The sequence below is a fragment of the Salvelinus sp. IW2-2015 genome, linkage group LG33 (assembly GCF_002910315.2).
Source record: "Salvelinus sp. IW2-2015 linkage group LG33, ASM291031v2, whole genome shotgun sequence".
Lineage (NCBI taxonomy): Eukaryota > Metazoa > Chordata > Actinopteri > Salmoniformes > Salmonidae > Salvelinus > Salvelinus sp. IW2-2015.
Genome location: NC_036872.1, coordinates 16,348,588 through 16,368,160, shown reverse-complemented (window position 1 = coordinate 16,368,160; position 19,573 = coordinate 16,348,588). Strand labels below are relative to the sequence as shown.

The following is a 19,573-nucleotide window of genomic DNA, read 5'->3' as shown; positions in this document are numbered from 1 at the left end:
CTCCAACAGCCTCTGCTCATTTTCACCCTGTGTTAGTGGTCCCCACTCCCCAGTCCATTTGAAATCAACCTGTTCTTATACCATTATAGTCAAATGACAAATGGCTTGAACTCTGTTAGGATACAGCATTCTGCTTTCTATTGCTATACCATACTGTAGATCAAGTCTAGGTTTGTTGTGCAGTGTTAACAAAAATGCAACTGGAGACTGTTTATTATTCCTTCTTGGTCACATGCACTTTTATATTTTGTGGATTTTCTCCTCCAATATCTTAATATGCTTTTCGTAGCTCTATGTTTGGTGATCAATCCACTTGTCAGTCCCACTTTTACAATATATTTCTCCCCCTCTCTTATTCCTTCCCATTTCTCCCAGGATAGCTATGGAGACCTACATCCGTCAGAGGCAGCTCATCATTTCTCCTCTACTCCCATCCCGGGTCATTGGAGAGAACGAGCCTCTCACCGCCGTCTTCAACAAAGTCATTAACACCCGGGAGGTCAACCACAAGGGCCAGGGTAAAGAGAGACCCTCACTGACATGATGTGGCAACAACTCACCCGTTTGCCCAGAATATAGCAGAGTAGACCAGAATATGAAATACAAAGAAATATAACTCGGAAGGGGCTTTTGAAATGTGGGTCTCGGTTCTAAATAGGACCGTTACAGGTTGTGTGTATCGATTCTGAACATTCTGTTACTGCCTCTGTCTTACTAACTTTCTCTTCATTGACGGGCCCTGTTGGGTTCTAAGGACTGTTTGTGACCCTGAAGCTGCTTCCTGGTGACCTGTCCCAGGTCAGGAAGGACTACCCTCACTTTGTTGATCGCACCACCGCCATCGTCAGAAAGATGGGCTTCCCTGAGATCATCCTCCCAGGTGCCATAAGTTTACATTTTCATCTTTTGTAGCTGAATTGTGTCTGGAACAATGGGTTGCATACTTTGTAGGTGCCTTTACAGCAGTAACCGGCAATAGATCCTTGTTTAGTATTAACCAACTAATTCTCCTCTAGGGTATGTGAGGAACGATATCTATGTCACCTTGCTGCAGGGGGAGTTTGACCGTGGTAAAAAAACGTCACCCAAAAATGTTGAGGTGATGTTGAGTGTTCTAGATAACGATGGCAATCTCATGGAGGTAAGGGTGCCGTCCTAACATTTATATGTGCTTCCACCTTTCTTTCTTTAACAATTTTGACCTCAAGTATTGCATGTCGGTCATGTAGGTTGGTTGACTGTAAGACAACATTGTAGTTCAAGGTTTAATATAAAATTACCCCAATTAATGTTTACATGGGATGTATAACATTTTCTTATCTGAAAAAAAAGTATCCTATGTTTGACTGAAGCTCATTCCATCCCCTTGAATAGAAAGCAATATTTCCTGGAGCTGGATATGATGGGATCACAGAATACAAGTCTGTAATTTACTACCAGGTCAAGCAGCCGAGCTGGAATGAAACAGTCAAGGTACAGTTCACTTACCAGCATCCCAGGTGTTTCTGTCAGGACTCTCCTCATGGTGGCTCAAGTTCAGCAGTTACTTTTCCAAGTAAATTTGGCTCTATAACAATAAAACCTTTAGAGGAGATATTGGCAAGGATTGTTTCACGCTTACAAAATGCTAGACAGACACCAGATATGACTTTCTCTGTCTATAATCTTGTCATGATACACTCCTCTCCTCATCCTTTTCTTCTCCCCCTACAAGGTGACTATTCCTATTGAAGATGTGGGCCGCTGTCATCTCAGGGTGATGTTTCGACACAGATCATCTCAGGACTGTGAGTGCCTCACATTTCTAAAACACTCGACAGCCGGGCAGCCTGCCCTAACCCTCTGGGAGCTGGTCAGCATGAGTATAAATGTGTTCTTCAGAGTTCGTTGATTGGGTCCCCACTGACACGGCTGTGTTACCTTTAGCTAGAGACAAATCAGAGAAGCCGTTTGGCATGGCGTTCGTCCGCCTGATGAAAGGAGACGGAACCACGCTGAGAGACGGCAGACATGACCTCATCGTCTACAAGGTGGGACCAGCACACCAGTCTGTTACTGTCACTAGGGTTGTTAAGGGAGGGTATATTACTGGAATCTTTTGAAGTTTACAAGCAAGCTACCAGAATTTTGGTATCTTTCAAGGATTTTATGTAATCTATCACAAGACATCTAGTGGCCCTTTTGGGTACTTAAAATTATCACAAGTGTCTGTAATTGTCACTGGCCCTCTTGTGCCCTTATCACATATTAAATAAGATGATATAAAAATATATAACGGCAAAGCTGTAAAACATTAGCCTAAATTTAAACCATCAACTTAGTGAATACCATTGGTGTTTTTAATATGAGGGTTTCAGCATGATATATTAAGAGCGTTGGGCCAGTAACCGAAAGGTCGATGGTTCGAATCCTCAAGCTGGCAAGGTGGAAAAATTCTGCCCTTGAGGAAGGCAGTTAACCCTAACAACAAGTGCTGCCCGGGCGCCCATGATGTGGATATCGATTAAGGCAGCCCCCCGCACCTCTCTGATTCTGAGGGGTTGGGTTAAATGCAGAAGACACATTTCAGTTGAAGGCATTCAGTTGTGCAACTGACTAGGTATCCCCTTTCCCTATCTACTAGAAATTTGTGGACAATATGGACACAAATAAATACTATACATGAATATATATACATTTTAAAGTTTTTCAGATATAAATTACCAAAGTTATGATAGATTGCCATAGATTTTCTGTTAATTACCAAAATTATTAAAGATTTCAGTAACATTGGTAAATTACCAGTAGCTTTGCAACCCTAACTGTCACAGACCTTGTATGATGTAGACATCTTGGTGGAACCAGAAGGTTCTGATACATTTGACTACAGTTGGAGATCTTTCTTTCCCTGTATTTTTCATTATCAATTAAATAGTGAAGTAATTATTTTTTATATTTTATATAAAATAAAAAGCTCCCTGGTCAATGAATATCAAATTACATATCAATGAATATGTTCTAGTATTATATATATTTTTTCTCTTAGGTTGACGCAAAGAAGTCTGAGGATGCAAAAACATACCTGACTCTGCCAGGCTCCTGGGCTGAAGTGGAGGAGAAGGAGAGGCAGACAGGGAAAAACTTTAACCATTCAGGAGTCATCCCACTCACCAAGGACAGCTTCCAGATTGGCACTCTCACCTGCTCCACTAAACTCACCCAGAATGGTACTGTAGTAGGACACAATCATCTCTAATCTATAAGCACCATGGTGGAAATGGATATGAAACAATATATGAAGTATCAAACCGTCTCTAACAAATAGAACCTAACTCTTTCTGCACTTCGGCTCGTAATACAAATCAGAGTGGTGTTGACATACTCATTCAAGTTTATGAAATCCAAGGGTCAGTTAAAGTGATCTGCTGCTGTTCCTCTGCTGTTTTCCAGTGGATCTCCTGGGCCTGTTGAACTGGAGGTCCAACCCTGAAGAGCTGGACCAGAACCTGCAGCGCCTGATGGAGGTTGAGGGAGGGGAAATTGTCAAGGTGAGTATGACTGCTCCAGAGTTAGCATTCTTAACTGGCTTTACATACAAGGACACCCTAGCCTAATGCATTTGTCTTTTTGTGGTCTTAGTTTCTACAGGACACACTTGATGCCCTCTTCAGTATCATGATGGAGACTTCAGAGGAGGAGACTTATGACACGCTGCTGTTTAATGCTCTGGTGAGTTCTGTACTGGTGGGTTACTTACTTGCGTTAAGTTATCAGGATTAATGGCATCTGTCATTAATATACCAAAAGACAATTGTATATTAGAAATTATTAACGTTACACTATTTTCCAGCAGGATTCTATATTACACTGGTTCCTGACTGTGCTCTGCATTTTTTCTAGGTGTTCATAATCACACTGATTGGAGACATCAAGTTCCAGCACTTTAACCCAGTACTGGAGACATATATCAACAAGCACTTCAGTGCCACTCTGGCTTACATGTGAGTCTAGCTCTCTCCTTTCTCACATTTTCATCTCTATGCTGTTAATTTTTCCTTCCTCCTGTTTTGACACCTCACCACCCATTCAGAATTCATTTATATGTAATTACTGGTATGCCTGAGTTCCCTGTTCCATTCATTTTTCAGGAAGCTGACCAAGGTTCTGAATTACTATGTGGGCCATGCAGATGAGCCTGTCCTAACCGAGAAACTGTACTCAGCCCTCAAAGCCCTTAAGTACCTGTTCAGGTTCATTGTGCAGTCCCGGGTCCTCTACCTCAGGTATCTTAGCCGTGACCTTCCTTCCTCATACATACTAATACATTTGTGAGACAATATTAGTTTGTTTGTGAAATGAGCAATGTCCTTATTTTGTTTACTCAGATTCTATGGGACCAGCGAGGATGCTTTCTTCAACTCCATACGGACACTCTTCCTGTCCTTCAACACACTCATGGACAGACCGCTGGATGAGGGAGTGAAGATAAAGGTGAGTTGGTTTAGGGGAGAGACACTGGGATTGGCACTTACATGGTACTTCATCTTCTTTAATGCACACTGTTAACATGGCATAGCCTGGTAATGCAACATTTACTGTGTTATTCTGATAATTGTCAGCTGTTCAAACCAGCTTACCCTTTCTATGTTTATGGAAGCCTTATGCTGGCTTCGTGAAAGATAGTTGAAGTAAAGTTTTACTTGATAAACTGCAGAATAACGTTAATTAAAACACTTTCGAGCTGACTAGAGCTGTAAAACACAGAAGCCTTATCCGGTGATATTTCCCTCATGTTCTTTTTTTAAAGACCATCATCTTTTTCAGGGGGCGATACTGAAATACCTTCCCACCATCATTAATGACATCAAGAATGTCTTTGATCCTGTGGAGCTCAGGTAACTCCTTGTAATGACTTTTCAACTGTCGAATCTGCAGAAATGATACTTTTTCCTGTATATAAAATGTCCTTGTCTCTTTTCTGAATTTCATCCTGTTTCTCTCACTAGTGTTCTTTTGACCAAGTTCATTGAGAGCATCCCTGACTCTCAGCTGGTGCGCCAGAAACTTGGTTGCATGTGTAAGATGGTGGAGAGTGACCTTTTCAAACAGTCAGGTACTGTAGTGCCTCTCTGGCTCAAACATAACTTTAGAATGATCTCTATTTAAAAACAGAACCACAGGATGACACATTTGAATAGGCTCTATTCCTCTTTGACCCCACAGAGTGTCGAGATGTCCTCTTGCCGCTGGTGACAGACCAGCTGAGTGGGCAGCTGGATGACCACTCCAATAAACCAGACCACGAGGCCTGTGTTCAGCTGCTCAGTACTGTGCTAGACAACCTGGACCGCAAGAATGTGGTGAGTGGCTACTGGCTATAGCACACCTCTATCTCTGCCATTAGACACACTGAAATCCGTGACATCCATAACTCTTAACTGGATTGGTTTTGATACAGTCATTTTTGATCTGATCTGTTTGTGTCCCAGGGTCCAACCCGGGGCCATGTCCAGCTGATAATGGAGCGGCTGCTTCGCAGGGTCAATCGCACTGTCATCAGCATGAGCAGAACCTCCACTCTCATTGTAAGACTCATACTCAGTACTCTGACAGTTTTCAATTGTTCATTTGGAAATCATTTGGAAATTATTTATTTTAAGTTTCCATGTACAAGGCACAGTGCTGAAAAGCTGCTTCTATGCATCCTATACATAACTAAATCGGCACTTATAAGCATTCAACAATGAATTATAGCTTATAATTAGCTTCTAAGCATAAAACATGTTATATGTGTGAACCTAAAGTAGTTTTACAACTAAGGTGACTGATGCTCTGTTATCTCAATGGCAGGGTCATTACCTAGCCTGTATGACCGCCATCTTGAAGCAGATGGATGACATGCACTACGCACACTACATCAGCACCTTCAAGACCAGACAAGACATCATTGTAAGTGGGCCGGCACACCTCCCCTGCCCTGGGCATGACTCTTCCTGAATCATCCAGTCGATAGCTGGCATTCAACCACTGGTGCTTGTAACTGCTCCTGAAGTGATTATTGATTATAGACATTTCATGGGACTGACTTGGAACATTGTGAGGATCTCCCTGTCCTTGCTTCTTTACTGAACTGTGTGGGTCTAATATGAGAAATGCAAGGGGACTGCTGTGCATAGTTCAGCATGTTACTAATCGATCGGCTTGGTCAGAAACAGAACCCCACATGTTTGTGCAGACATGAGAAGCATACATCTAGGTACTTCCACTACAGGCAAGGTAACTGTTCTCTCCCTGGCACTACAGGACTTCCTGATGGAGACATTCATCATGTTTAAGGACCTGATGGGGAACGTTTTCCCCTCCGACTGGATGACCATGAACCTCCTGCAGATTGGTGTGTTTCTGCGGGCCATCAACCAGTACTCTGAGGTCCTCAACATGTACTTCATGGACCAGACCCACTTTGAGCTGCAGGTGGGTCTCCAGTCGCCACCTTCTGATGGGGTGGACAAAAGACATCCGTGTCTCTCTGCAAATGTAAACTTCTTTAGCTCAATCATTGTCCCAATGTCTGTGTAAAAACGATCATATTTTATTTTCAGCTCTGGAACAACTACTTCCACTTGACTGTTGCATTCCTTACCCACAAGTCATTGCAACTGGAATCCTTCTCTCAAGAAAAACGGAATAAAATACTGAACAAGTATGTTCGTTTTTTTCTTTGGTTCAATTAGTTTAAATACAAATTCCCTTAAACTAATAATATAAAATAAAAATTTCCACAGAGAACTGAATTTTATGTATAAGAAATGATGCTGTAAGTTCGTGTGCATATGCTCTACAGTATATAGTATAATTCGATGTTGTGGTTACAGGTATGGAGACATGAGGAAGAGCATTGGCTTTAAGATCCGAGATATGTGGTATAATCTTGGTAAGTACTGTCTGGGGGTTGTTATCTCTGTAAGACAGAAATTCAACAAATAAAGACATCTGTATAATGGCCTGTTCATTGGCAAAAGGCTTTGAGGACAATGTTTTATTGCCTAGTTTCATGGTGGTGGCCTGCTTTTTGTTTACCACTTTATGAGTTTACTGTCCTGTTGTTTGCATGAAAATGGAGTACCACTTATTGCTCTTTCAAATGAGCTTGTGTAACATTTTGCTTCTGACTTTATGCATCCCTCAGGCCCCCACAAGATGAAGTTCATCCCGGCCATGGTGGGGCCCATCCTAAAGGCTACCCTGGTGCCTGAGCCAGAGCTGAGGAAAGCCACCATCCCCATCTTCTTTGACATGATGCAGTGTGAGCACAACTTCACTCCCAGCCGCACCTTTAACATGGTGAGATAGCTGCCCACGGTAGTGCTTCCTGTCTGGCTTTACAGTATCACTGTACACAAACAGAGGTACCCAGCTGTATTTGGCTGAGCAGCTTTGTTTTGTCTTTCTGTACCTGTAGTTTGAGAATGAACTGATCACCAAGTTGGATCAGGAGGTAGAGGGAGGCCGTGGGGATGAACAGTACAAAATCCTGCTGGAGAAAACGTAAGCACCCTGACAATAAACCTGCCAATCATTCAGAGGCTAATTCCTTCTTATTAGGCATACCTCATGATTTCATAGTCAAGACCTAAATATGGACTATATAACTCCCTCATTCATTGACATTTTGGATTGTTGGTATTGTGTAGACTACTGGAGCACTGTCGGAGGCACAGATACCTGTCTCAGTCAGGGGAGGAGCTGGCTCTGCTGCTCAGCAGTCTGCTGGAGAAGCTACTGGCCTACCGCACCATCACACATGACGAGAGCCCTGAGCTCCGCATGAGCTGCACCGTCAACGTCCTGGTATGCCTTTACAGTACATCACTAAGAGACAGGAGAGCCTACCAGGTGCTAACTAACACCTTGGACTGGTTTATGTGGAACTCAAACTCTAATCAGAAAGATTGAGCCACACTCGCCACCTCAGAATAATATTATATCAAGATGTTATGTTTCTACATTGAACCAATTGATTTTAACCCCAAAAATATTATCAAACAATTGTACAAAAGCTGAGTTTTGCCGCTGTTTTTATTTTGGTTGTGACAGAACTTCTACAAGGAGAAGAAGCGGGAAGACATTTACATTCGGTGAGTCCGATGATTTAATGTATACTCTTCTTTGGATCCCATTTTGTTAGCTATCACTCTGGAGAAACAGGAAAATGTCTCTGGACACTTCCAGTCAGATGCAAATTTATTTTAATTATAGCTGAGCTTTCGGTCAGCCGACCTTCTTCAGAGCAAGGTCGACTGACCGAAAGCTCAGCTATAATTCAAATAAATGTACATCTGACTGGAAGTGTGCAGGGACTTTATTTTTTCTTTGTTTCTCCAGTTTTGCATTTTACCTCCAGCACCTTCACAAATCAGCTTTGGGTGTGCGGTAGATTCTACCTATTATCTGTTAGATATCACTCTAAAATACTGACCTCGTCCTCAGGTATCTGTACAAGCTAAGGGATTTACACCTTGTCTGTGAGAACTACACGGAGGCAGCATACACCCTGTTACTTCACGCCGAACTCCTCGAGGTCTCGCTCAGATTAACATTCAATTCGACTTTCAATGAAAACAACCGTCTTTGGCTTATCTCCCTAAAATTCCAGTTAACAAACTATAACATACATTACTAGAAAACTAAATGCACTTTGTGTATTGTGTATATTGCCCTTCTCAGTGGTCTGACAAGCCCTGTGCCCCACATCTGATCCCCGGTCATGGCAAACATGTCTGGACACAGCAGGAGCTCAAAGAGAGACTCTTCCAGGAGATCATCTGTAACCTGGACAAGGGCAAAGTGAGTTCCCACCCTCACCCAGTGACCCTATTAGGAAGCATGAGGTACATATGTGGTCAAATATATTGGCACCCTTGCACTTTGCAATGGAGCAGAATGTTCTGTTTTCTTTTTTCAAAAATTGTTGAATGGCTATTTTTACCTTGTAAAGTAGATAATGTTGGGACTTTTTATGAAATGTTTTGGTTCTGTGCTGTTGTGTATCAAACAAATACATGTATGAACAACAAAAGTTTTTTCCAATTTCAACTTATTTGAGAAGAAATTGGGAATTGTGCAAGGGTGGCAGTATATTTGACAGCATATGTAGTCAGAGACCATATGCTACTTACCCCTGAACATGCCATATGAGCTACTGTCAGAAATATTTGTCTGTTTCATTTGTTACAAAAGAAACTTGGGGCCATATTCAATCAAACATGGTTACCAGATTTCTGGGTTAGGGTAAACATTTCTCCTGTTCACCACAGTACATCAACGATGAAACCTGCTGTTAGGGTTTGATTGAATAGAGGTGTTAGTGACGGACAGATGGTGATGTCTAAACCATGTTCACATCTCGTGTCTTTTTACCAACTGCTGCATTTATCTGTTCAGATGTGGGAGAAAGCCATTGAGATGGGTAAACAGCTGGCAAAGATGCACGAGAACCAGATGTTCGACTTCATGGAGCTTAGCCAGCTGCTGGTAAGAGGACTTATCATTTGCTATCGTGTTTTAGTCTGAGATTTAATCAAAATATTGTCACTACTAAATAGAAATTGTCCCTAAAACATACAAACAGTAAAACCCAAAATGATTATCCTCTTAGTTTCTACATGTAAAAAAAGAATGCATGTGAAAGTTCCACATACAATGCCAGAAAGGGATAGCCCACTGCGAATTTAGTGCGAGGCCTTTTCAATAGGACCAGTTCAACTGCTGTACTAACATACTTTTCAGTGCTCACAAAGACTTGGAGTTAATTATGACAATAAATTGTTCAAGATACATTGTCAATGGCTAGGACGACCACTTTCTAAGGCAGAAAGTCATTTCAGCTAGCTCAATCCAAATGACAGGGATAGTTGAAGAAAAAAAAAAAACATTACTGCAGAAACAATTTGAGGAAATGGGGAAGATATCAGAGTTGCTGCCACACTTGTGTCAAACCTTTTTATCCAATAGTCCCACCCATGCATTGCCGGTTGACATACTGGCATCTGCCATTAGGAAGTAACACTCAGTTAATTATGAAGTGATACTCTATTAGTCATGTTTTTGTAAATACTGTGTCATCGTGGTATTCAACAGTCCTTATCTGCAGTGGAGTTGTACAAAAACGTTGTTTTGCTACACTGCTATGAATCTATGTTCATTATGGATCCTCCAATTTTGACACTTAACTAAGTTAAGTACACAGGGAACTGGTTAGCTTCTACAGTATTTTAGGTGTTTCCTGTTGTATGTTATCTTTGTTCCTGATTGTGGCGCTGTTAATTTAGCTCATTGTTACTACAGCCTCTATACTCTCCCTACTGTTGTACACAGAAACAGCAAGCCCAGTTCTATGAGAATATAATGCATGCCATGCGGCCTCAGCCAGAATACTTTGCTGTGGGATACTATGGCCTTGGATTCCCCACTTTCCTCAGGGTAAGATTATTACGTCTTTTCAGAAATCCAGCCTCCATAGCACATTTCAAGTTCTGTCTCATTCGCCTGAGATATTTATATTTATGTGCCTTTTATTCATTTTACTTATGGAACTCTCCATAAAATTAAATGATAAGTCAATATTAAAAATGTTTCACGGTGATGATGTAACATGCAGGCGATACTAGTTATCAGTTCCATAAAGCAGTGGGGGATTCTATGGGTTAAATACCTTCCATGATCTTGTCAGGTTCCGGTTAGAATAGCCTTCATTTGGCTGACGCACATATATTTCAATGGGGGAAGGGCACATTCCTGTCTACCACAGTCCATCTTTGACATCTTCTGTAGCATGTCATTCAATAACAACGTTCTAATTAAATCCTATCTCACCATATCTTTGAATGGATTTGCTCATACAGAACAAAGTATTCATCTACCGTGGTAAGGAGTATGAGTGGCTGGAGGACTTCAGTCTGAAGCTGCTGTCGCAGTTCCCCAATGCAGCCAGGATGACCAGCACAGCGCCCCCTGGGGACAACATCTGTAACTCCCAAGGACAGCGTATCCTTTAGGCCTGTTGCAGCATGCCCTCACGCTCCCAGCTATGAATGCTATTTAAATGTTAATTGGTGTTAATGCTTCTAGTCAGGACATTATTCATTTGATGTATTTCCCATTTATAGGTAGGTCTTATTATACCTTTCTCAAGGACAATTTTGAGCCAGTAATCCACTGGCCACCGTCTCCGTTTCCCCCTACAGCACTAAAAAGGTTTTTGTTTTTTAATAATACACAGTCCTATCCTTACCTGCCCTTCACAGATATCCAGTGTTTTACAGTCAAGCCAGTCCTTACTGTGCCCGCCCAGTTCAAAGACAAGGGTGTTCCTGAGCAGATCCTGAAGTATGGAACACAACAGCTTGTGGTTGAATGCATTTTCTTAGTTCTTACTCATGCAACTCATTTGTTTGTCCCTCTTCCTCTCCCAGCTACTACAGAACCAATGAAGTGGACCAGTTTCAGTATTCCAGACCCTTCAGGAAAGGTGCAAAGGACCCCGACAATGAATTTGCAGTGAGTACCTGGCACACAGCTCACACTCACCATGCTGCAGAGCCCTAACAAAGACAATTTCCTCCATTTAACGCACACACTCTAAACTCAGGAATGTAGCCAATCAAATGCATTTTTCTTTGTCACATGAAATGCTTACTTTCGAGCCCTTAACCAACAATGTAATTTAAGAAATAGAGTTAAGAAAATATTTACTAAATTAACTAAAATAATAAAATAAAAAGTAACACAATAAAATAACAGTAATGAGGCTATATAAAAGGGGTACTGGTACCGAGTCAATATGCGTGCAGGTAGGGATGAAGTGACTGTGTATAGATAATAAACAGTGAGTAGCAGCAGTGTAAAAACAAAGAGGGGGAGGTCAATGTATATAGTCCGGGTGGCCATTTGATTAATTGTTCAGCAGTCTTATGGCCTGGGGGTAGCAGTGCGGTAGCAGAGAGGATAGTCTATGATTTGGGTGGCAGGTTACAATTTTTTGGGCCTTCCTCTGACAACGCCTAGTATATAGGTCCTGGATGGCAGGAAGCTTGGACCCAGTGATGTACTGAGCCGTACGCACTGCCTCTCGATGGTGCAGCTGTTGAACTTTTTGAAGATCTGGGGACCCATGCCAAATCATTTCAGTCACCTGAGGCAGAAAGGTGTTGTTGTGCCCTCTTCACGATGTCTTGGTGTGTTTGGACTGTGATAGATTTTGGTGATGTGGACACCAAGGACCTTGAAGCTCTCAACCTGCTCCACTACAGCCCCGTCGATGTGAATGGGGGTGTGTTCGGCCCTCCTTCTCCTGTAGTCCACAATCATCTCCTTTGTCTTGCTCACGTTGAGGGAGAGGTTGTTGTCCTGGCACGACACTGCCAGGTCTCTGAACTTCTCCCTATAGGCTGTCTTACGTTTCCAGTGATCAGGCCTACCACTGTTGTGTCATTAGCAAACTTAATGGTGTTGGAGTCGTGCTTGGCCACGCAGTCGTGGCTGAACAGGGAATACAGGAATGGACTTAGCACGCACCCCTGAGGGGCCACAGTGTTGAGGATCAGCGTGGCAGATGTGTTGTTGCCTACCCTTACCACCTGGGGGCGGCCCGTCATGAAGTTCAGGATCCAGTTGCAGAGGGAGGTGTTTAGTCCCAGGGTCCTTAGCAAAGTGATGACCTTTGTGGGCACTGTGGTGTTGAACGCTGATCTGTAGTCAATCAACAGCATTCTGACATAGGTGTTCCTTTTTGATTAGCAGTTGAATACAAGAGGTTGCTGCTCAAAACATTTGTGTTGTTGGCCATTCAGTCATATTTTCCGCCTCATGTTACAGACCATGTGGATCGAGAGGACAACTTACATCACAACCTATCACTTCCCAGGGATTCTCAAATGGTTCGAAGTGAAGTCCATCTCTGTTGTAAGTTCTCTCAGTAATGATGATGACAATCACAGTAATACAAACTTACTGGTGTTAATGTGCTGTATGTTTAATCTAAACACTGTTGAGTACTCCCTACCACCCATAGCAAATAGTTCCTACTCACCCAATTTGGTCTTTTACACTTTGATGTCTCCTCACCTCTCCTGATTTTCCTACTGGTCAGGAGGAGATCAGCCCTTTGCAGAATGCTGTGGAGACCATGGAGATGGCCAATGAGAAGCTCAGTAACCTGGTGCAGCAGCAGGCCTGTGACAGCTCCACGTCCGTCCACCCACTTTCCATGATGCTCAATGGCATTGTTGACCCTGCCGTCATGGGTGGCTACTCCAACTACGAGAAGGTTTGACTTGACTATTACTACCTAGGACCTTGAATCCTATACAATTTTGTCTCACATTTCATTGAAGATTTGTAACCTGATATTCTTATTTTCGAGGTCACTGTTATTTTAGTTAGTATTTAATGTGCATATATGACAACATCTTCATGTCTCAAAATGCTAAACTTGTTTCCACCCCCTTTCTGTCTCTACAGGCATTCTTCACTGACACCTACATGCATGAACACCCAGATGACCTTGAGAGCATTGAGGTCCTCAAACATCTTATTGCCCTCCAGGTAAATTGTAATTCTCTCCTTGTTATTGAACCTGTACTTAGACATACAGTACCTGCTATAAGAACAGAGGCTCCCTCCTCCTCTCCCCTCAGATCCCTCTCTTAGCTGATGGGATCCGAATCCACGGAGAGAAATCCACTGAGCAGCTGAAGCCCTTACACAACCGCCTGCTCACCTGTTTCTCAGACCTGCGGGAGAGAGTGGAGAAGCATTACGGCGTCATAACCCTGGTCAGTTTCCAATGGCAAACTCTTATTTAATGTAAGAGTGTGCCAAATTTAGCTATTGGCTCCTCTGCCTCCCTATCAAACTTCCCTCATTCAAAGCAGAGTGTACATTATATTGCTGCAGGACCATAAATCTTGCTTAAGGCACTCTATTGTTGTTAGTGTTTTGCCTGTCATTCCGCTTAGCCCCTGCCAAGTTTCTTGATGATGTTTAATCTCATTTGTGTGTCCCAGCCCTGCTCTCTCATTGAAAGGAAGAAGAGTCGTGTGGGCTCCGTAGTGATGCCCTACATCCTGTCCTCCACACTGCGCCGCATGTCCACTGTCTCCACCACCTCCTCAGGCCTCTCCAGCGGCTCCACCTCCTCTAATGGACCCTCCCGGCCCTCCTCCCAGGAGTCAGTCCCCCTCCTCCATCCTCTCTCCCCCTCCCCGGAGTCAGTCCCTCCACTCCCTTCATCCTCCCTCCTCTTCCAAGGAGTCAGTCCCCCTCCCTCCCTCCCTCCTCCCTTCCTGTGTTTGTCTCCCTCTTGGGCTACTCTGGTGTAGTCTATTTGTGTTGCTATGTTTGTAAGGAATATTTGTCTGTGCTTTTCCACATCTCACAGTGTGACATTCTGAAGTCTTGCACATGCCAGTATAACCCTCTAACTGTACACCTCCCTCTTGTCTCTCTCTCTGTCCTGATATCCATCATCAGTTCACTGTTGTCCCGTGACACTCCCAACGATCGCCGGGCCTCGATGTTGTCCCGCTCTGAGGATGACAACCGGATCGGTCGAAAGAACCGAAAAGAATGGAGTGTGAGCAAGTCACAGGTTTTGGTGGAGAGACAGCCAGACATAGATGAGGTAACTACAACTGTTTTTGGCTCATGCACTAAGGCACAAATGGCTAATACATTCGCAGTAATTACTTGACTGTGATTTCAAGGAGGGCTGTATCTTTGTACTCTACTCCTTAGCAGACCCTTCCAGAGAAGCCGCAGAGACCCAAAAGTCTGCAGTTTGGGGACCGTCGCCTGACCCTATCTCTGTTCCAGGGTGTTTCCTCTCAGCTCAGCTTTGACAACCCTCTCAGCCCCCTGCCAGCCTCTCCTCAGACTCCTCACAGCTCCAGTATGTAGCTTAGTTACACACAAGGCATACCTACAAAGCAGCCTATCCTACACATCCTTAAAGAGATGCTTACAGCTTCACCCTGCACACAGAAATATAGAAACCCTGTTTAGGATATCTTACCTCTTGTACATGTAGTTCACACACAAATAGTTTTAGCTGTCATGCAGCCTAAAATGTGTGTGTTTTGTCACTCTCTCTCTCTGCAGTTTATTCATCTCTCCCCGGTGATAATGATGCCACCACTGACACTCCCGGAACACCCCCACCCATGCCACCAAAGAAACATCCCCATGAGATGTTTGACATCTCCCAAAACTCCCTTGAGGTACATCTTCACTGAAAACATCTATATTTTTAGTCAAATGCACATTGTGAAACAGAATATTTTTAACATTATAATTTTTTCCCCGGTCTCTCCATAGTTCCACCCTCCTCTGCCTCAGAAAATTGACAGCAAGCCCCCTCCACCTCCTCCTAAAACCAGGAAGTCTATGTTCCCCGGCTCCTACGAGAATAATCCTCAGTGAGGATCCTCCACCCGGACAGCCCCTCTCATCTGGTTCAGAGACCTGCTGCCTGGGATAAGGGTTTGGTTCATCTTGTGGTACTGTAGCACTTTATTACAGTACTATTTCAGGACCAGTACTTTTACCTGTTATGTACTTCAGAATTACATGTCAACAATTGATATTTCTGATACTTACTACGAGTTATTCCAACAAACTGGTACGTGTTATGTGTGTGCCCTGTGAATCTCTATGAAACAGAAGCATAATTGTTTCCATACTAAAGTAATTGAATGGTATGTTGTAAAATGGAGTGTGACAGATGTCTTTGTAAGCCGTGGTGCATTGGGTCACACGCCTTTTCATATTTTGAGGAGAGTCCATTTATAGTCTAGTTTCCTGGGAATGGGGAATTAGATAAAGGTGGATTTAATTCATGATTTGGGAAGTGTATATATTTCTGAAAAAGCAATAATAACAATGACCTTAGCATATTTCCCAAGGGTCTTTGAGATGTTGTTGTATATAGTGTAGTATATATTTTGGGAATATCACTGCAAGGATAAGAAATGACCAAAGCTTCAATTTTGTCTTTTGTCATTATGTGTTGGAATCACACTGGACTATTCATAATTTCCAGTGCCTGTTTTGGGCATTCGTCAAGAAAAGCACAGGCGATGACTGCATTTTCATGTTTTATTATGTGATATAGCTAGGTGAAAACCTTTTTATATTAGAATCACTATTGCTGATCAAGAGCAGGGAATTTGTGGTCTGTGACTCAGAACTGATTTTCAACAGACTTTGATTATATTGTTGTTGATTATATAGTCTAAATCTATGGTTGCGACCCTGGATTACCTTTTGCTTCCCTCGACCCAGTCATAGATCATAGGTGGTACATGCGTAGTAGTCCTTTTTGGGGGAATTGAGATTTGTAATCAAAATTGAACTTTCCCCCAAATACGTTTGTGGACGATAGTCACATTGAATAACCTTGGCTAACTCATAAATACTGAGTAAATATGCATTACATATTTGTGTGATGAAAGCACACTAAGATAGTACCTCAATGATTTCAGAATCTTTAGAGACATGCACTGGAAGGAATTAATGTAAATTAGATTTTTTTAAATGGTATATTTTTGACGTTTTATAAGAGCAAAATACTGTATGTCTTGAACTCTTGCTTTCTATACAAATCAACTTGATATATTTAGCAAGTTGTCATTTTAACACGGTATGGCACAAACTCAATAATCTGTTTAGAGTTGGCAGGTATTTTTTCTTTCCTGGTGCATTTCATAGTTTCATTTTATTACGCTTTTATTGATTCATTGTTGTATTACTTTAACTTATTTCAGTGATTTTTAAAGGTTTCAAGTTAATTGGTATGCGTTCATCAAGCAACTTGAGTTGGACAGATAGAGACATGGTCATTTACATCGGTCTACTTTCAACAGTGAAAATTTCAACTTGATTTATATATCAATATATACATTCTTTTATTATTCGGTCTCATACAGTTGTTCTTTTCAAAACAATGCCATGCTCTCTTTGTCCTCTGAATTGCTCATCTATGCATGTAATCTCTTTCAGAAATGACCGTTTTCATGTATGTAGTGCAAGAATGAGTCAGTATTTTAGTTTGACTATTTCCAGGGATCAAAGATATTTTAGAAGGGAACTAACCTTTTTTGAATTAGTTTTTCTAACAATGATCAGAACAGATATTTGTAAAGAGATTTAAAGCTTTATAGTAGCATGAAGAGATGTAATATATTATTTTTTTTACCAATAAAACTTGTAAATCTGACCAAACAAAAATAAAGAATTTAACTAACTGTTCTGTTGAATTGTAGAAGGTATTGTTACAGAAGGCTAGACAACCAGCCTCTGTCCTCAGCAGAAGTTCTAAGAATCATTATCCTGTACTCATATCTATTGCCGGTGTCATCCCTTATCTCTTATCAAGGACATATCAGGCACTAGTTGGGACTTCATTATATCTTTTTTGATGAATAATTATGAGATAATTGAGAGTATAATAAAGGACCTTGATGTCTGGTGAGATGGTATGACAGTGAGATTCTTTTCATTCTGTCACACAAAGCCTAATTTTAATTCTGGTAAATAGTGATGTGGAATGTGAGAATTTATGTCTGGCAGTAATTTCATTGAGATACCAGAGGTTCTACATGTAATTCTGCTTCAGTCATATTCATGCTTTATTTTTATGTTCTGTATTGAGAAAGAGAACATTCTTCATAGCGGTATTAAATGTATCAAGATCACAACATTGTTTCTTTAAGTGGACTGTAGTATAACACAAGACTGTTCCCTATATGTGAAAGCAGTCTGTTTCTGTACAGTAGTGTTGTCTGGGCTGGGGAGGGAGTTTTACTACAAGTGTAATTTATTGCAGTAGGCCCTGTGTGATATGTAGATACTGGTCTTGGTAATCTGGCCTCCTAATGGCCTCTTCCTTCCTGTCAGATACTGGGGGACAGGATATCACTCTCCCTGCAGTCCCTGAGTCACATGACTAAAGAAGTGATGCTTCCAGGCTACCCTGTGATATTCACTCATCCATGGACGAGTTTCACTAGACCTGGTTTTTGTCGTCAGTATTTAACCAGATCTCCAGGATATAAAAGTCCTCCGAGTCCTAACCACAGGCCATTGACCAATAGACAGAAGTAGACTTAAATGAAAATTCCACCCAAAAACTAACTTGAGTTTGCATCATACGGGGATGATTTCTGTATTTTGAAAGTTACATATCTTGAAAACCTGACTGCTGATAAGCAAATCATTTTGGGACTATGTCAACAATGGACTAATGAAACAAATACCAAAAAATCGTTTTTTGGGGTGGAGTTTTCCTTTAAGTGCAGTTGAATGATCAGAAATACCCCTGTGTATCTCCATATTAGACTTCACTAGATAGTGCTAGAGGGAATGTAGCAATGGGGTATTGTCAGTGTTGCCGAATTATGAAAGATCATATGGCCGTCACATATGTCTTAATATTTTAGATTTGTGAGCAGAGGTTCTACAGAACATGTATTCATCCACTATACATGGCACAGATTTTCAGCAAAATATTTGTTTACACTTTCCAAATGCAGTTTGATTGGTGGAGTGTATTGTTTGGTTGTTATGCTAATGACCTGGTTATAGATGTCAGAACAATTTACTGAACCATTTTAATCCCATTCGCTATGCTCTCAGAAACACACTGGATATTAGCTGTTGATCAGAGAAACAGGCTGTGGCAAAGGCCCCAAAATGACTAGCCATGATATAAGACCTGGAAATCTTAATATCTTTAATGGCAAAAGACACGAGGTTATTTAAGCAATAAGGCCCGAATGGGTGTGGTATTTGGCCAATATACCACGGCTAAGGAGTGCCTGGATATAGCCCTTTGCCGTGATATATTGGACAAAATAGCACAAACCGCCGAGGTGCCTTATTGCTATTATAAACAGGTTTCTTTCGCCTCCATATTCTCTCATATACCATGGCTTTCAGCCAATCAGCATCCAGGGCTTGAACTACTCTGTTTATTATCATGACTTAATAACTACACCCATAATAAAAACTGCTTAATTAAACTGATAACAACATTAAACAGATACAGGGCTATTATAAAATAACATGTGGATAAATAGCTTAAAAACTATCATAGTTTTATGACTGGAAGAATAAGAAACGCATTTAACCTAATGATGAAGTGAAGTGGTCAGACAAGCAGATGGCTCTAAACCCATACTATCCAAACACGTTAAAAGTACGCCAGCCCACTGCCTACCCTGGTCTGACCTCAGTGTTTGACTGTGTGAGCAGAGCTGGTTTTGCATTTGGTCTCTGGCACCTTCAGCCAGGACCGACAGGGAAACTCATCCAGGCAGACATTGTAAGAGTGGAGGAGAACCTTCCAGAAGGTCTTCTTACCATAGATAAGAACCAAGGCACTGAAAGTGATATAGAAGAGTAAAGAGAGCACAATGGCATTATCTTTCTTCACAATACCTGATAGTACATATAGAGCAACCAGCAGTACCAGGGTCATGTTTATCACTCGCATCTCAGAGTCCAGCTTAGGCGCGTGGAAACCATTGGTACTGGT

At 41.8% G+C, this 19,573-nt stretch overlaps 1 protein-coding gene across 3 annotated transcripts in view; it reads left to right on the top strand.

Annotated features, from left to right (window-relative positions):
- The window catches only part of LOC111957689 (dedicator of cytokinesis protein 5), a 29,205-nt gene extending 13,176 nt beyond the window's left edge, over positions 1–16,029 (top strand). The window contains exons 12-51 of one of the 3 annotated variants that reach the window (XM_023978625.2): positions 376–518; positions 755–880; positions 1,017–1,141; positions 1,375–1,473; positions 1,715–1,787; positions 1,927–2,030; positions 3,026–3,206; positions 3,430–3,527; positions 3,619–3,708; positions 3,880–3,980; positions 4,128–4,262; positions 4,365–4,470; positions 4,804–4,874; positions 4,986–5,092; positions 5,203–5,339; positions 5,469–5,564; positions 5,830–5,928; positions 6,283–6,453; positions 6,582–6,682; positions 6,855–6,913; positions 7,169–7,323; positions 7,442–7,527; positions 7,674–7,830; positions 8,077–8,117; positions 8,470–8,560; positions 8,707–8,826; positions 9,424–9,513; positions 10,357–10,461; positions 10,884–11,025; positions 11,286–11,367; positions 11,454–11,538; positions 12,856–12,942; positions 13,130–13,306; positions 13,501–13,584; positions 13,677–13,814; positions 14,046–14,209; positions 14,512–14,662; positions 14,779–14,929; positions 15,139–15,257; positions 15,355–16,029. In XM_023978625.2, the coding sequence (XP_023834393.1) occupies positions 376–518; positions 755–880; positions 1,017–1,141; positions 1,375–1,473; positions 1,715–1,787; positions 1,927–2,030; positions 3,026–3,206; positions 3,430–3,527; positions 3,619–3,708; positions 3,880–3,980; positions 4,128–4,262; positions 4,365–4,470; positions 4,804–4,874; positions 4,986–5,092; positions 5,203–5,339; positions 5,469–5,564; positions 5,830–5,928; positions 6,283–6,453; positions 6,582–6,682; positions 6,855–6,913; positions 7,169–7,323; positions 7,442–7,527; positions 7,674–7,830; positions 8,077–8,117; positions 8,470–8,560; positions 8,707–8,826; positions 9,424–9,513; positions 10,357–10,461; positions 10,884–11,025; positions 11,286–11,367; positions 11,454–11,538; positions 12,856–12,942; positions 13,130–13,306; positions 13,501–13,584; positions 13,677–13,814; positions 14,046–14,209; positions 14,512–14,662; positions 14,779–14,929; positions 15,139–15,257; positions 15,355–15,459 (4,552 nt within the window). In that variant the 3' untranslated portion in view covers positions 15,460–16,029. Of the gene's footprint in view, positions 1–375; positions 519–754; positions 881–1,016; positions 1,142–1,374; positions 1,474–1,714; positions 1,788–1,926; positions 2,031–3,025; positions 3,207–3,429; positions 3,528–3,618; positions 3,709–3,879; positions 3,981–4,127; positions 4,263–4,364; positions 4,471–4,803; positions 4,875–4,985; positions 5,093–5,202; positions 5,340–5,468; positions 5,565–5,829; positions 5,929–6,282; positions 6,454–6,581; positions 6,683–6,854; positions 6,914–7,168; positions 7,324–7,441; positions 7,528–7,673; positions 7,831–8,076; positions 8,118–8,469; positions 8,561–8,706; positions 8,827–9,423; positions 9,514–10,356; positions 10,462–10,883; positions 11,026–11,285; positions 11,368–11,453; positions 11,539–12,855; positions 12,943–13,129; positions 13,307–13,500; positions 13,585–13,676; positions 13,815–14,045; positions 14,253–14,296; positions 14,663–14,775; positions 14,930–15,138; positions 15,258–15,354 lie in introns of all 3 variants that reach the window. The other 2 variants (XM_023978624.2, XM_070437102.1) reach the window with 2 other exon arrangements.
- Positions 16,030–19,573: the final 3,544 nt, after the last annotated feature.